At 38.9% G+C, this 14,069-nt stretch overlaps 1 protein-coding gene across 1 annotated transcript; it reads right to left on the bottom strand.

Moving 5' to 3' along the window:
• Positions 1-239: 239 nt before the first annotated feature.
• Positions 240-9,767, bottom strand: LOC127423226 (protein TBATA-like). The gene is made up of 4 exons (XM_051667365.1): positions 9,746-9,767; positions 9,192-9,299; positions 596-757; positions 240-451 (listed from the first exon to the last, which is right to left on the bottom strand). The coding sequence occupies exons 1-4, from the start codon at positions 9,765-9,767 to the stop codon at positions 240-242; spliced, it is 504 nt and encodes a 167-aa protein (XP_051523325.1).
• Positions 9,768-14,069: the final 4,302 nt, after the last annotated feature.

The raw sequence follows: 14,069 nt of genomic DNA, 5'->3' as shown, positions 1-14,069 counted from the left end.
TCACAAATCAGAATCGTGTGCTATAAACAAAGCTCTCTAATTTTGATCTCTAATGAGCCGAATCCTGCTCTCCTAATTGGGTCATTTTGCAACACAGGATGTTATTTAGAAAAGGTGCTACAATAAGACTGAAGTGGAAGCTTTAAAATTGTGCATGGATGAATAATAAAGATTGCTTCTTTTTACTATGGCACTGAGCCGAGCTTCACACACTGGAGATGAAAAGTTTTCATTAGATCTCATCCGATAATTACTACAGTATGTCCTTTCAAAAACATCTCATTCTCAGCTTCCTGCTCATCAGCATTAAATTGAAAGACTGAAGGTGACAGTTTTCTTTGCAGAAGGTTGAGTACCTCTCTCTTGTCATTGTGTGTCTCAGCAGCTGCTGAAAGACTCACTTTGGTAGCCAAATCTATGAGTTCCTCTCGCCAGCTTTCAGATATGAGTGCTGCGGAAAGACACGAGTGATGATGGAGAAATAGCAAAAGAGACAAAACAGTGAGGAAGAACAAGGAAAACAAGAACAAGATGAACCAACATCACCTGTAAAACTTAAAATACACTACAGCGCACCATCCAGCGATGTCTTTACCTGCTTGTTGCCCAGAGTGATCTGTGCTGATCTCAGGTGTGAGGAACACTGAAGAATGGTTCACACTCACAGGTACTTGACTTTTAATAAGTGGATGTGGACACAGAGGCGTGAAGCCATACCAGTCATCGTTCACCATACAGACCAGTTTACCATTCAGACCTATAGAAATAATACTTCATTAGAACTTTGTCTGGTGCTGGAACTTTTATCAGACTTAAAGGAACAGTCAGCCAAAAATTGAAATTTTGTCATTGTTTATTCACCCTCATGTTGTCCTAAATATTTACAATGTTAAGATCGAAATTTAAGTCTTTATTCGCTGATAGACTTTACCTTGACCCTCCTATGGTATTCTCTATGGGACTTCCTGTTTCCTGTTCCAGTTGCTGCCGGCACGCTGCACGAGTCTGTTTGTTTGTGGCTTGCTAGCCTGCTTAGCATTGCTTATTCCTCTATGCTCATTGTTTTATCCTTTGCCATTTTACCGCATGCATCGTTTTTTTCCCCGCTTTTCTACTGCTTCAACTGCGTGTATATTACCGTGCACCCGTTTTCTTTCTTTTGTTTTCTTTTTTCCGCTTGTCTACACCTTGCATTTCAACTGCATGCATTCATTTTCTCCTCTGTGTTTTTCATGGATTATTGCATCAATCTCAAACATCTGCTGATCAGGAACTAACACAACAACAGCAGACAATTGCGTGAGGGATTCACATCGTTATCAAACCCTCGCCGCTTAAGAACAACCATAACAACAACAACAAAAAACAATTGCGGTAAGTCATGGCATCCACTCATATTATTGCTTCCTGCATTGCCTGCCACATGTTTACTATAGTTTCTTCCATCAGCAGTGAGGGGTTTACATTTGATAAATGTAAGGAATTAGTCAGGCTGACGGAGAAAGTTAATGAGTTAGAGACACGCATCCGAACGCTAGTGGATGTCAGTGAGAAAGAGAAGCCGGTAGATACTGTTTTGGATGCGGGTAGAACATCGAGCAACACACACACTTTGGTTCCAGCTGTAGAGCCCCCGCAGCAGGGCGTTTGGGTGACGTCTCGGCAGCACACTCGCTCAGCAAAGCGACACCACTCTCCCGTTCCTGTTAGGGTTTCCAATCGATTCTCCCCACTCAGTGACGCACCCACTGAGTATCATGTTGAAAGCACCCAGGTTATAGGGGATTCTATTTTAAGGAACATGGAAATAGAGAATCCAGCCACTATTGTTAAATGCATTTCTGGTGCCAGAGCGTCTGACATCAGATCAAATTTACAAGTGCTGGCTAATGCTAAACGCAGATTTCCTAAAATTTATATTCATGTCGGCACTAATGATGTCTGGCTTCACCAGTCAGAGACCACTAAAGATAATGTTAAAGAGGTGTGTGAACTTGTAAAAATGATGTCAGACACTGTAATATGCTATGGCCTCCTCCCTGCTCATCATGGTGATGAGGTTTATAGTAGTTTCACTGAATGGCTGGATGTCTGAGTGGTGTCTGGAGAATAAAATAGGCAATCGGAAGTGTTGTTGGGGTAGACCTGACCTGCTAAAGAGAGACAGACTCCATCCCCTCAGGGAAGGTGCCGCTCTCCTCTCTAGTAATTTGGCTCATAGTCTTAATATTGTGATAGTATTTGACTAACTGGGGCCCAGGTCAGGAACCAGACAATCTGGCTAATCTGAACCTTTGCTAGCTGCCTTGAGATGTCACACAGGTCACATAAACAACAACACATAGAGACTGTATCACCAAGATAACATATAGAGACTCTGTCTGTTCCCCGAACTACCAAACACAAACCCCTTACTAAATCATTTAGAAAAATTTGATTAAGGTCAAATTTGAAAAAAAAAAAAACTGAAGATAAACATCATATAAAGGTAGGGCTACTAAATATTAGATCTCTTTCAACCAAAGCACTAATTGTAAATTAAATTATTACAGATCATATTTTGGATGTGCTCTGCTTGACTGAAACCTGGCTTAAACCAGATGAATATATTAGCTTAAATGAATCTACTCCCCCAGGATATTGTTAGAAACATGAGCCTCGTCTGAAGGGTCGAGAAGGGGTGTTGCTACAATTTACAATGACGTTTTTGGTGTTACTCAGAGGACAGGATATAAGTTTAAGTCTTTTGAACTAATAATGCTTAATAAGACACCATCAGATATAAATAAAAAACTCTGTTGTCTTTTGTCCTGGCTACAGTATATAGATCACCCAGGCCTGATTCTGATTTCCTTGGTGATCTAGTAGTTACTGTGGACAGAGCTTTAATTGTTGGTGACATCATTATTCACATAGATAATGAAAATGACACGTTGGGATTAGCATTTTTCGATATTCTCAACTCTCTTGGAGTCAGACAAAATGTGACAGGGCCAACTCACCGCCATAATCATACGCTAGATTTAATTCTGTCATACGGAGTAGATGTTGATACTATAGAAATTCTACCGCAGAGCAATGACATCTCAGATCATTACCTCGTCTCATGTTTGCTGCGATCAGCTAGAACTATTCTTTCGACCACTAAATATAGCTTCACTAATAATCTTCAAGATTTATCTCATATATTCAGTAAGCCAAAATTTGACATAATATTGGATATAACTTTACACACATGGGGTAAACAAGATATTTGATCACAACAAAATCATGTTAACATGTATAATGTTTAAGTTTAATGGCTATACTTTTGAAACAGTGTGTATTTTAGTGTTAATGGACTGGCTGCATTCACTTCCAGTGTAAGTGTCTCACTGTAACTCCAACATTTGCCTTTTTTAACAAATGAGTGATGAGGAAATCAGCATTATGCAACAAATGCTGCTGACTGAGCTTAACTTTCATCTCGTCCAGAGTTCAGCGGGGGTCCATGTGGCTTCACATACAGTGCAGCGTTCATGCATGTCCTGATCAAAAGCTGGAAAGTCGCCGCCTGCAGCATTAAACAGCAGTGAACACATGATGTGACTGAACCTCTCTTCTGTCATCACAGAGAATTTTACATGATTAAAGCAAACTTCCAAACAGCTAGTAAAGGAAGCGGAAAGCTGAAGAAAGTGATCAGGTTCTTAAAGGAGCAAGCCTTTAAAGAGTGCAGCTGTGAAGAGAATACACTGAGGTCTTGGCTGCTCGTATGTTGTTTTTACACAGCTGCCAATCACAAATAAATTATCTGTTGCCCAAAGCAATACCTCACTTTACGCTCTGCGTGAATGTCCATGGAGACCGCTATAAACTGAGGCTTGCTCTCATTCTACTGCATGGCATCATTGCATTCTTAATATCATGTCATGTCTTTAATTGAGTAAGTTGTGGGCAGAGACTTCAAATAAAAACCTGCACGTTCACACTTTATCCCATTCAGTGTGAAGAACTCGGTGTGCTCGACTCTGCAGCTATAAGCACGTTAATTAGTCACGTTTGTTCTTGAGAAGGTAAAAGTTGGTACACTGAAAAAAACGATTCCTTGCTTCAGCAAATATTGCTCATTAAAATAAACAGATTTTACTGAAACGTAATGCTGTCAACTTCCCTTAATTATATGCTATATGTGTGACAAAAGATATTGAGATTATGCAGAAACTCAGCAGGCAACAGGTAACTCCAACAAGTAAATCGCTTTTCTACATGTTTCAGTGCAAATGTCTCATTGAACCCCTTCGTCTTAAAGGGAAACCAGCTTGCATTAGCTGAGTGTTGGTTTATGTTCATTTTTCAGCTTAATCAAATGATTTTAGCCTTCTCACCCTTCAAACTCGTATGACTTTCTTTCTTCTGCAGAACACAAACTAAGATTTTTAGAAGAATATTTCAGCTCTGTAGGTCCTTACAATGCAAGTGAATGGTGACCAGAACTTTGAAAGTAGAATTAAAGATATGAATACGACCCCAGTGGTTTAACCCATGTCTTCAGAAGTGATATGATAGGTGTGGGTGAGAAACAGATCAATATTTAAGTCCTTTTTAATATGAATTTTCCTCCCTGCCCAGCAGGTGGTGAAATGCACAAAGAATGTGAATCCCCAAAAACAAGAGAAGACAAATATGAAAGTGAAAGTGACTTAAATATTGATCTGTTTCTCAACCACACTTATCATATCACTTCTGAGGACATGGATTAAACCACTGGAGTCTGGATTACTTTATGCCACCTTAATGTGCTTTTTGACCACCATTCACTTGCATTGAATGTACCAACAGAGCTGAGATATTCTTCTAAAAATCTTTATGTTCAACAGAAGAACGTCCTACACATCTGGGATGGCATGGTGGTGAGTAAATGAGAGATTTTTTATTTTTGGGTGAACTATCCCTTTAAGCATCATTTTTCTTTTGTACTCTGTAATTATTGATTTTGAGGATATTTAATTGTGCAAATAAATACAATGGAAACTGTTAATATACATTTTGACAAGGATTATTTCTATGCATTTAGGAAGAGGAGCTTGACCAAGCACAGAAAGGAGCAGATGCTATCAATGCTTTGGAGCAGGAAGAGCGAAGGTTGCCTTTCAACCCACTGGAAATGAGCAGGGGACATTTGTCAAAACTTAGGTCAGTGCACTGACTTTTTGGGCTACTTTATGCCCTTCACATTAGCTACCCAAAGAAGCTGACACTTTTTTGAGGTCATACAGTAAATGGTGTTGCATCTTGATGATGGCAATGTCTAGCCAAGTTGAAAAGATCTTTTGAATGAATAGTTTCATTTATAAATACAAACTGTTTCTGGTGTTTTTGTTACAGTATTAGTTCAGAGAGTTTTCTCCTACCTGCATATATTTCTGCAGTGTGCAGTCTGTTAAAATGCATTTTAAATTGCGTTTATTTAGATTTACTGAAATTCTTTAAGTCACTGCATAGCCCACTTGTTTTTATGTTTTTTGTTTAACGTCATGATTGTTGTGTCTATTTTTGTATTTGAGAATGTATTTTGGTTCTAGGAGAGCATGAATATCTATGTTAGATTGTAAATTTGTAAACAACAATAAAAACCTTTGACATTCACCATTTGTCTGTTATTTCTTCAGGTTATTTTATTTTAAATTTAATTGAAAGTAAATGAACAGAACCTAGAATCTGAAGCTGCTAATAGCACTTACAATTGAGCTTAAAATGCATAGTTGGGTAAACAGAGACTCTTAGGGTTAAAAAACCTTAAATGTAGTAGCTGGCGTGGCACAGTATTTTAAGTAAAATTTTTTGAATGGAAGCTCATTAATTTGGCCATAGCCAGCTACGTTTTTTTAGGTAACGTTGCTTAAAATTTACCAATAGGCCCACCACGTTTCCTTCCGATCTGCCTTTTTTAACCTTGTCAAATAATTGCTGAAAGATGATTGGTCAATGGCGGCCATGTTTTTCCAGATATGCGACTATCTTCATAGAACTTGATGGAACGTTGGGCAAAGACACTGCATGCAAAATTTCAAGTTGTTCGGACCAACGGTTCCATAGTTACCGCTATTTTCACGTTTGTCATTGGTATAGCGCCACCAAGTGGCCAAGATGCGCAATTTTTTTACGTGTCCTTAGAATGACCCCAAGCATAACTTTCAATAGTTTTGTGATAATGTCTCATACCGTTCAAGAGTTATAGGCATTTGCGTAAAAGTGGCCATGTGCACTTTTTCATTTTTGGCGCTGTCGCAAAGTTGAACTTTTTTAAATAACTATTTATTATCGGATTCCAGAGTATATTTCTGCACTGATTTGGTTACAATCTGTCGAATGGCCTAGGACTAGTTACCGAAAGTAGGTTTTACAAAAAATCTGAAATAACGAAATAAATTCATGATGGAAATGAAATCGGAGATAGCCATTTTGTTCGTCTTGAGCTTAATACGAGTCACTTGAGTGTGTGACATACAGTTCAGGAGTTATGGTTCATAACGCATTTGGCTTTGTTATAGCACCCCCCATTGGCCGACTGGGGCGAGTCCATGCGTATGCGTAGCCAGCCGGGATACTACCATTCCCCAGTGTTTCATGGCTCTAGGCCTTACGGTTTGGTCTGCACGATCCGTTTTAGGGCAGAACAATAACAATAAAAATCTTAACAATTACAATAACTTCGTGCTTAAACCCCTAAATATTGACAAATCTAGAATTTAGCCTTGATTAAAGGGATAGTTCACCCAAAAATGAAGATTCTCTAATTTACTCTAATTTAATCCTCGTGCCATCCCAGATATGTATGACTTTCTTTCTTCAGCAGAACACAAATAAAGATTTTTAGAAGAATATTTCAGCTCTGTAGGTCCATACAATGCAAGTGAATGGTGACCAGAACTCCAAAAGCTCCAAAAAGAACATAAAAAGGCAGCATAAAAGTAATCCAGACGACTCCAGTGGTTTAATCCTTGTCTTCTGAAGCCATCCAGTTGGTTTTGGGTTAGAACAGACCAAAATATGACGCCTTTTTCACTGTACATTTCAAGCTCAATTACACTTGCTATAGGGCCATTTAGCACTCTGCGCATGCATCAAACACATTTTGGTCTGTTCTCACCCAAAATCGATTGGATCGCTTTAGAAGACGTTGATTAAACCACTGTAGATTGTTAGATTACTTTTATGCTGACTTTATCTCCCTTTTGGAGCTTTTGGGGTTCTGGTCACCATTCACTTGCATTGTATGGACCTACAGAGCTGAAATATTCTTCTAAAAATCTTCATTTGTGTTCAGCAGAAGAAAGAAAGTCATACTCATCTGGGACAGCATGAGGGGGAGTAAATCATAACTTTTTAAGTATGTGTTATAGCTACTGTAGCTATAACACAAAAATATTCTGCATTTATTCAGTTTTCTTCAAACATCACTTGTCTCATATTTCATCTCAAGTATGCTCTTCACTGGCACTTTTGTCCACTTGGATAACAAGTACACTAACTTATGAAATAAACTTAATTAGGGGCAATGCTAGAAATTATTTCCACACAATAAACATTGAAATGGTTTATGTTTATTTCACTCTTTATTTTAAACTTGTAATAATTTGTATTTTTATAATGTATTTTCATAGTTTAATATTGCAAAGTCTGGGTCTAAAAGCTAAAACAGTCAAATATATACATAAAAGACTTTTGAAAAGTACCAAAAATAAATGATGAAAGCCTGGCAAAAAGTTTAATATACACATTTTAATTGAAAATAAGTTACACCCCGTTATCTTGCATTTGCACTCGGTATGGACAAAAGTGTCCAGAGTGTTTAATTCGGACATTTATATAAATGTTGCCTCGAGCATATGGCTGAACCCTAAATTATGTATTAATAAGTCCCCTTTCTGCTGGTCAGAGGGGGGTACTACACTCAGTGACCTATATAAGAGCGGAGTGTTGAGATCCTTTGAAAATTTGGTTCAACATTTTGGGATTCCCAGATCTCAGTTTTTTAGGTTTTTACAGCTGCGCCATCTGCTCTGAACTATTTTTGGGAGTAGCACACACCCCCCTAAAGGGGAGTGGTGATTACTGCTTTTGGAAAAGGTCATGAGGCATCAGTGTATTACTCCTTGCTAATTCAGAGTCTGGGGGACAGAGCTTTAACTTCTATCAAGAGATTATGGGTGAAAGATTTAAACTACGTATTGGCGGAGGGAGTGTGGGATAGGATTCTAAAAAACGTCAAGTCTGCATCTAGAGGGGGGCCTGGGTAGCTCAGTGGTAAAAGACGCTGGCTACCACCCCTGGAGTTCGCTAGTTCGAATCCCAGGTCATGCTGAGTGACTTCAGCCAGGTCTCCTAAGCAACCAAATTGGCCCGGTTGCTAGGGAGGGCAGAGTCACATGGGGTAACCTCCTCGTGGTCGCTATAATGTGGTTCGTTCTCAGTGGGGCGCGTGGTGAGTTGAGCGTGAATGCTATGTCTCCGTGGCAACATGCTCAACAAGCCACGTGATAAGATGCACAGATTGACAGTCTCAGACACGGAGGCAACTGAGATTCGTCCTCCGCCACCTGGATTGAGGCAAGTCACTACGCCACTACGAGGACTTAGAGCACATTGGAAATTGGGCATTCCAAATTGGGTGAAAAAGGGAAAAAAGTCTGCATCTAGAGATGCAGGGGTGCACCTTATGCAATTCAAGATTTCACATCGATTCTATTGGACACCCTGTAGTTTGTATAGGCTTGGTCTTAAAGACACACCCACCTGCTGGCGATGCTAATCAGAGGATGGAGACATAACCCATGTTTTTTGGGGGTGTGTTAAGATCCAGGAGTTTTGGTTGAAGGTTCAGAGTTTTGTGTGTGATGTGTTGGGCACTCGGGTTTCAGACTCTGTATTTTGGGCGATTGGGGCGGTCATCGATGTTGAGAATAGACACATAAAGAGTTGGGTCCTGACCAGTGTCATGATCGCCAGACAGATAGTTTTAAGGGGATGGAGGTCGGCTGGAGTGCCCTCATTTTAGGAGTGGTGCTCGGAGATGGGGAGGGTGGCGGCTTTTGAAGAAGGGTCATCTAGAAGACTGGGGAAAGTGAACTTGTTTGTGGAGAAATGGGGCTGAAATCTGACGTTTCTGGATGTGTGCATATTCATCTTATATTTAAAGTTCTAAATACCTTCTATATGTCTGACTCTGTGAGGATGAGGGTTGTGTCTGGAACAGAAGGAATGATGGCTCAGGTTTCCGAAGTGGACGCTGCCTCTAGTGGTGCTCCTGCTCGTGCCTGGGGTGTCACAGGGCCACTCCTCCCATTTACCCTCACTTTGCACAGGCTTGGGAGACGGGACTCACCCGCAGACCTGTCCTGGACACATTTTCGCTTGGTCTTCTGGTGGATCCATAATCACTGGAAGAGAACGTAAACCCAAGGTAAAGGTTAATAAGTTCAAATGAAAATAATTACAATTATTACAAAAGTTCCCCAATTTAACAAGCTTAAAATATAACAATAGTCCTAGACTTAAAAGCATTTCTAAAGCTGTAATCAGTTATTTTACAAAAGGAAACTTCATGCACTTTTATGGACAATACTTCATAATTCTTTTTAGCTATTTATACACACATCTTAAAGAACTTAATTTGTGCATGATCAATTTCTCACAGAAAATGTCATTCATTTAAAAGTAAAATAACAATTATATTCATATTTCATCTAAATACAGCGCTCACTTCTGTCCTTCTCTTTCTTCATTCTGTTCGCTGTTGTTGCCTAGAAACTCTGAACAATAAAGACTAAAGCTCCAGTAGCAGAGCTCAGGGACTGCCCAAAAAAATGGCTCTCTACTCAATCATTTCTTAGCATTTTATTCCACTTTGATTACATTTTTCTGGACATGAAATCATGTGAATGCATTGATTCTCTTGTTAGGGTCTGAGAGACCTCTAATGTCTTATAAACACACATTAAAGAAAGGTTGACATTTTGACTACATCTTATCTTAATCATATACAAGCTGATTTTAAATGAAATTTCAATTTGATAGCATGCTTTAAAAAAGTACTATGTGAAAAATGTACTTGTTGTGTTATATCCCCTTTAAAATAATTTTACGGGAAAATAATAGGTACATTTCAAAATGGCTATTGTGGTTTTTATTAAGAACATTGAGATTTCTGGGATCCAAAACATAAATACAGCACAGAATGTGAGGGGTAATAATAAGTATGGATTTGGGGGGATTTGTTCACCAAATTAACCGACCCAAAGACTTGTGCAAGGTATGAATATAAACTAACCCATAGACTAAAACATGTCCATCTCCTCTTGTATGGCAATCATCTGACTCAGTTTAATACATCAATCACGAGCACCCTGAAATAATTTGCTGCGGCACAAGAAGAGCGCCCTGCTGGAGTATCATCACCTCTGATGAGATGCTGCGTGATAAAAAACAATTCTAATACCCCCATTTCCATCTCATTTGTGACAAATTGACCTGTGTACACTGGATGCAAACAAATGTATTGAAATATTCCGCAATTGGTGACCCACTACTTTTTTAGGCGGAAGTTTTAGGCACAAAAGCCACACTGAGTGAGGATTAAATAGACAGATTAGTACACCCAAAAATTACATTTCTGTCATCATTTACTCACCCTTATGTTGTTCCAAACCTGTATGGCTTTTCTTTCTGCCATGGCATATAAAAGGAGATGTTAAGTAGCATGTCTAAGTCACTTTCATTGCATCTTCATTTCATACAATGAAAATGAATAGTGACTGAGGCTAATATCATGTTTATTATTTCAGTGGACACACTGAAAACCCGAATAAATTGAACTGTTTGAGTAAACTCGTTCCCTTACTTGAATTGAGTAATGGCATCTCCAAAACTTGTGTAAATAAGTTCACTTAACTTGGTGTTCATATAGAATGAACTGAACTATTTAAGGTAACTAGATGCAAGTAGACTTAACTCAGATTTGCTATTTAAATGTTGTTGTTTCAACTTTATTTTAATCAAATGGACTCAAATGTAAGCTTAAATAAAAATACGATTATAAATGATTCTAGGTCATCATACATAAATGCATATATGCCTGTATTTCAATTGCACATGCACAAGAAGAACTGAGATCAGTTCAACTTGACCAAAGGGGACACAGATCACTTTAATGGTGACATCACACAAAACAACTGTTTGCAACAAAACAACGTAAACAATACTACAAAAGAGCTAAAACCTCTATGAATTCTTAATAACAGCGTTTTAAATGCTCCCATATGCTTCCTTTGATAAAAGAAACATAAAATAAGTGTGGTTATTCCCTATAGATGCAATTTTGTACTTAACAGTTTGAGCAATTAACAGTTATTTTGGATTTTGAAGAAAAATACGGTTCTTCACAATACGTCACAATACGTTTTATATTCCCTCACAATACGTTTTGCGCTCCCTCGCAATAGTTTGCGTTCCCTCGCAATAAGTTTTGTGTTCCCTCGCAATAGTTTGTGTTCCCTCGCAATAAGTTTTGTGTTCCCTCGCAATAGTTTGCATTCCCTCGCAATAAGTTTTGTGTTCCCTCGCAATAGTTTGCATTCCCTCGCAATAAGTTTTGTGTTCCCTCGCAATAGTTTGCGTTCCCTCGCAATAAGTTTTGTGTTCCCTCGCAATAGTTTGCATTCCCTCGCAATAAGTTTTGTGTTCCCTCGCAATAGTTTGGTTCCCTCGCAATAAGTTTTGTGTTCCCTCGCAATAGTTTGTGTTCCCTCGCAATAGTTTGTGTTCCCTCGCAATAAGTTTTGTGTTCCCTCGCAATAGTTTGTGTTCCCTCGCAATAGTTTGAGTTCCCTCACAATAAGTTTTGCGCTCCCTCGCAATAGTTTGCGTTCCCTCGCAATAAGTTTTGTGTTCCCTCGCAATAGTTTGTGTTCCCTCGCAATAAGTTTTGTGTTCCCTCGCAACAGTTTGCGTTCCCTCGCAATAAGTTTTGTGTTCCCTCGCAATAGTTTGTGTTCCCTCGCAATAAGTTTTGTGTTCCCTCGCAACAGTTTGCGTTCCCTCGCAATAAGTTTTGTGTTCCCTCGCAATAAGTTTTGTGTTCCCTCGCAATAAGTTTTGTGTTCCCTCGCAATAGTTTGCATTCCCTCGCAATAAGTTTTGTGTTCCCTCGCAATAGTTTGCATTCCCTCGCAATAAGTTTTGTGTTCCCTCGCAATAGTTTGCGTTCCCTCGCAATAAGTTTTGTGTTCCCTCGCAATAGTTTGCATTCCCTCGCAATAAGTTTTGTGTTCCCTCGCAATAGTTTGTGTTCCCTCGCAATAAGTTTTGTGTTCCCTCGCAATAGTTTGTGTTCCCTCGCAATAGTTTGTGTTCCCTCGCAATAAGTTTTGTGTCCCCTCGCAATAGTTTGTGTTCCCTCGCAATAAGTTTTGCGCTCCTTCGCAATAAGTTTTGCGTGCCCTCGCAAAAAGTTTTGCGTTCCCTCGCAATAAGTTTTGTGTTCCCTCGCAATAGTTTGTGTTCCCTCGCAATAAGTTTTGTGTTCCCTCGCAACAGTTTGCGTTCCCTCGCAATAAGTTTTGTGTTCCCTCGCAATAGTTTGTGTTCCCTCGCAATAGTTTGTGTTCCCTCGCAATAAGTTTTGCGCTCCTTCGCAATAAGTTTTGCGTGCCCTCGCAATAAGTTTTGCATTCCCTCGCAATAGTTTGCGTTCTCTTACAATACGTTTTACATTCCCTCGCAATAGTTTGCTTTCCCTCGCAATAAGTTTTGTACTCCCTCACGATAATTTGCGTTCCCTTGCAATAAATTTTGCATTCCTTCACAATAGTTTGCGTTCCCTCACAATAGTTTGCATTCCCTCACAATGTTTTGCATTCCCTCGCAATGTTTGCGTTCCCTCATAATAAGTTTTGCGTTCCCTCACAATATGTTTTGCGTTCCCTCGCAATACGTTTTGCATTCCCTCGCAATACTTTGCTATGGTTAACTATGGTTGTACTATAGTGATATTGTAGACTGAAGGAACCATAGTTTTTGGTGGAAATAATAGTTTTTCTATAGTATTATTGTAGGAACCATGACTGTTGTAGGCTAACCCTTTTTTGTGATGGAAACCATAGTTTTAATACAGTATACTCATACTGTATCCATATAGTACCCATGATTACTACTTGATTAACCATGGTAATTCTTGTAGTTACTATGGTTTTACTATAAATACCATTTGTAGTAAAACCATAATAACCACAAAATTATGATTTTTATTATCATAGTTTTCATTTTCCTGAATTATTACTATGACTTTACTACGAATATCAAGGTTAAAATCTGGTCACTATAGTAAAACCATGGTAAATTTATTGTGAGGGAATGCAAAAAAAATGCACGTCCTGTCCTGTAAAACGCTTTGTAACTACTTACTACTTTGGCCATGTCCAGTATTTTGTGTTCAACCCTGTCAGAGCACGACCCCTGTTAAAACATATGGAAGATACTATTAAATTAAGAAACAACAACAACAACAGTAAGTAACATAATTTGGACTTTGCATTCATCACGCTCAAGCATTCAATCCAAAATTATTGTAGGAAAAATTATATTAATATATATTTATCTATAATTTATGATCAATGTTTATTGATAACTACAAAAACACAATTATACACTTTAAACAGACGTGTATGAAATGCTTGCTAACAGGGTGACGACATATACGAGAACCGCCTAAAATAAAAAAACTCATATAATATTGTGGAAGTCAAACATTTAAACATCTTTTAAATTTTAAGTACCAACTTTCCCTGACACTTCGCCGAGAAAGAAGAGTTTGAAGCCCTATTTAGTACCCTATTCTTGGTACACTAGACACTAGAGTGAACGCGCACTCGATCCCTCCTCACTTCACCACAGAGGCACGAGCACAGCAGACCGCACGACTCTCAGTGGATAACAAGATTTGTACTTTCTTCCAAGGGTGTAGATTTGGCTTGAACTTTGGAGGGGTTGCAGTGTGAAGCATTTACATGCTTCCATTGATCATGGTATAA

This window comes from Myxocyprinus asiaticus, chromosome 32, assembly GCF_019703515.2.
Source record: "Myxocyprinus asiaticus isolate MX2 ecotype Aquarium Trade chromosome 32, UBuf_Myxa_2, whole genome shotgun sequence".
Classification (NCBI taxonomy): Eukaryota; Metazoa; Chordata; class Actinopteri; order Cypriniformes; family Catostomidae; genus Myxocyprinus; species Myxocyprinus asiaticus.
Note: the sequence above shows the minus strand (reverse complement) of the source record. Positions and strands in the feature narration are given on the sequence as shown.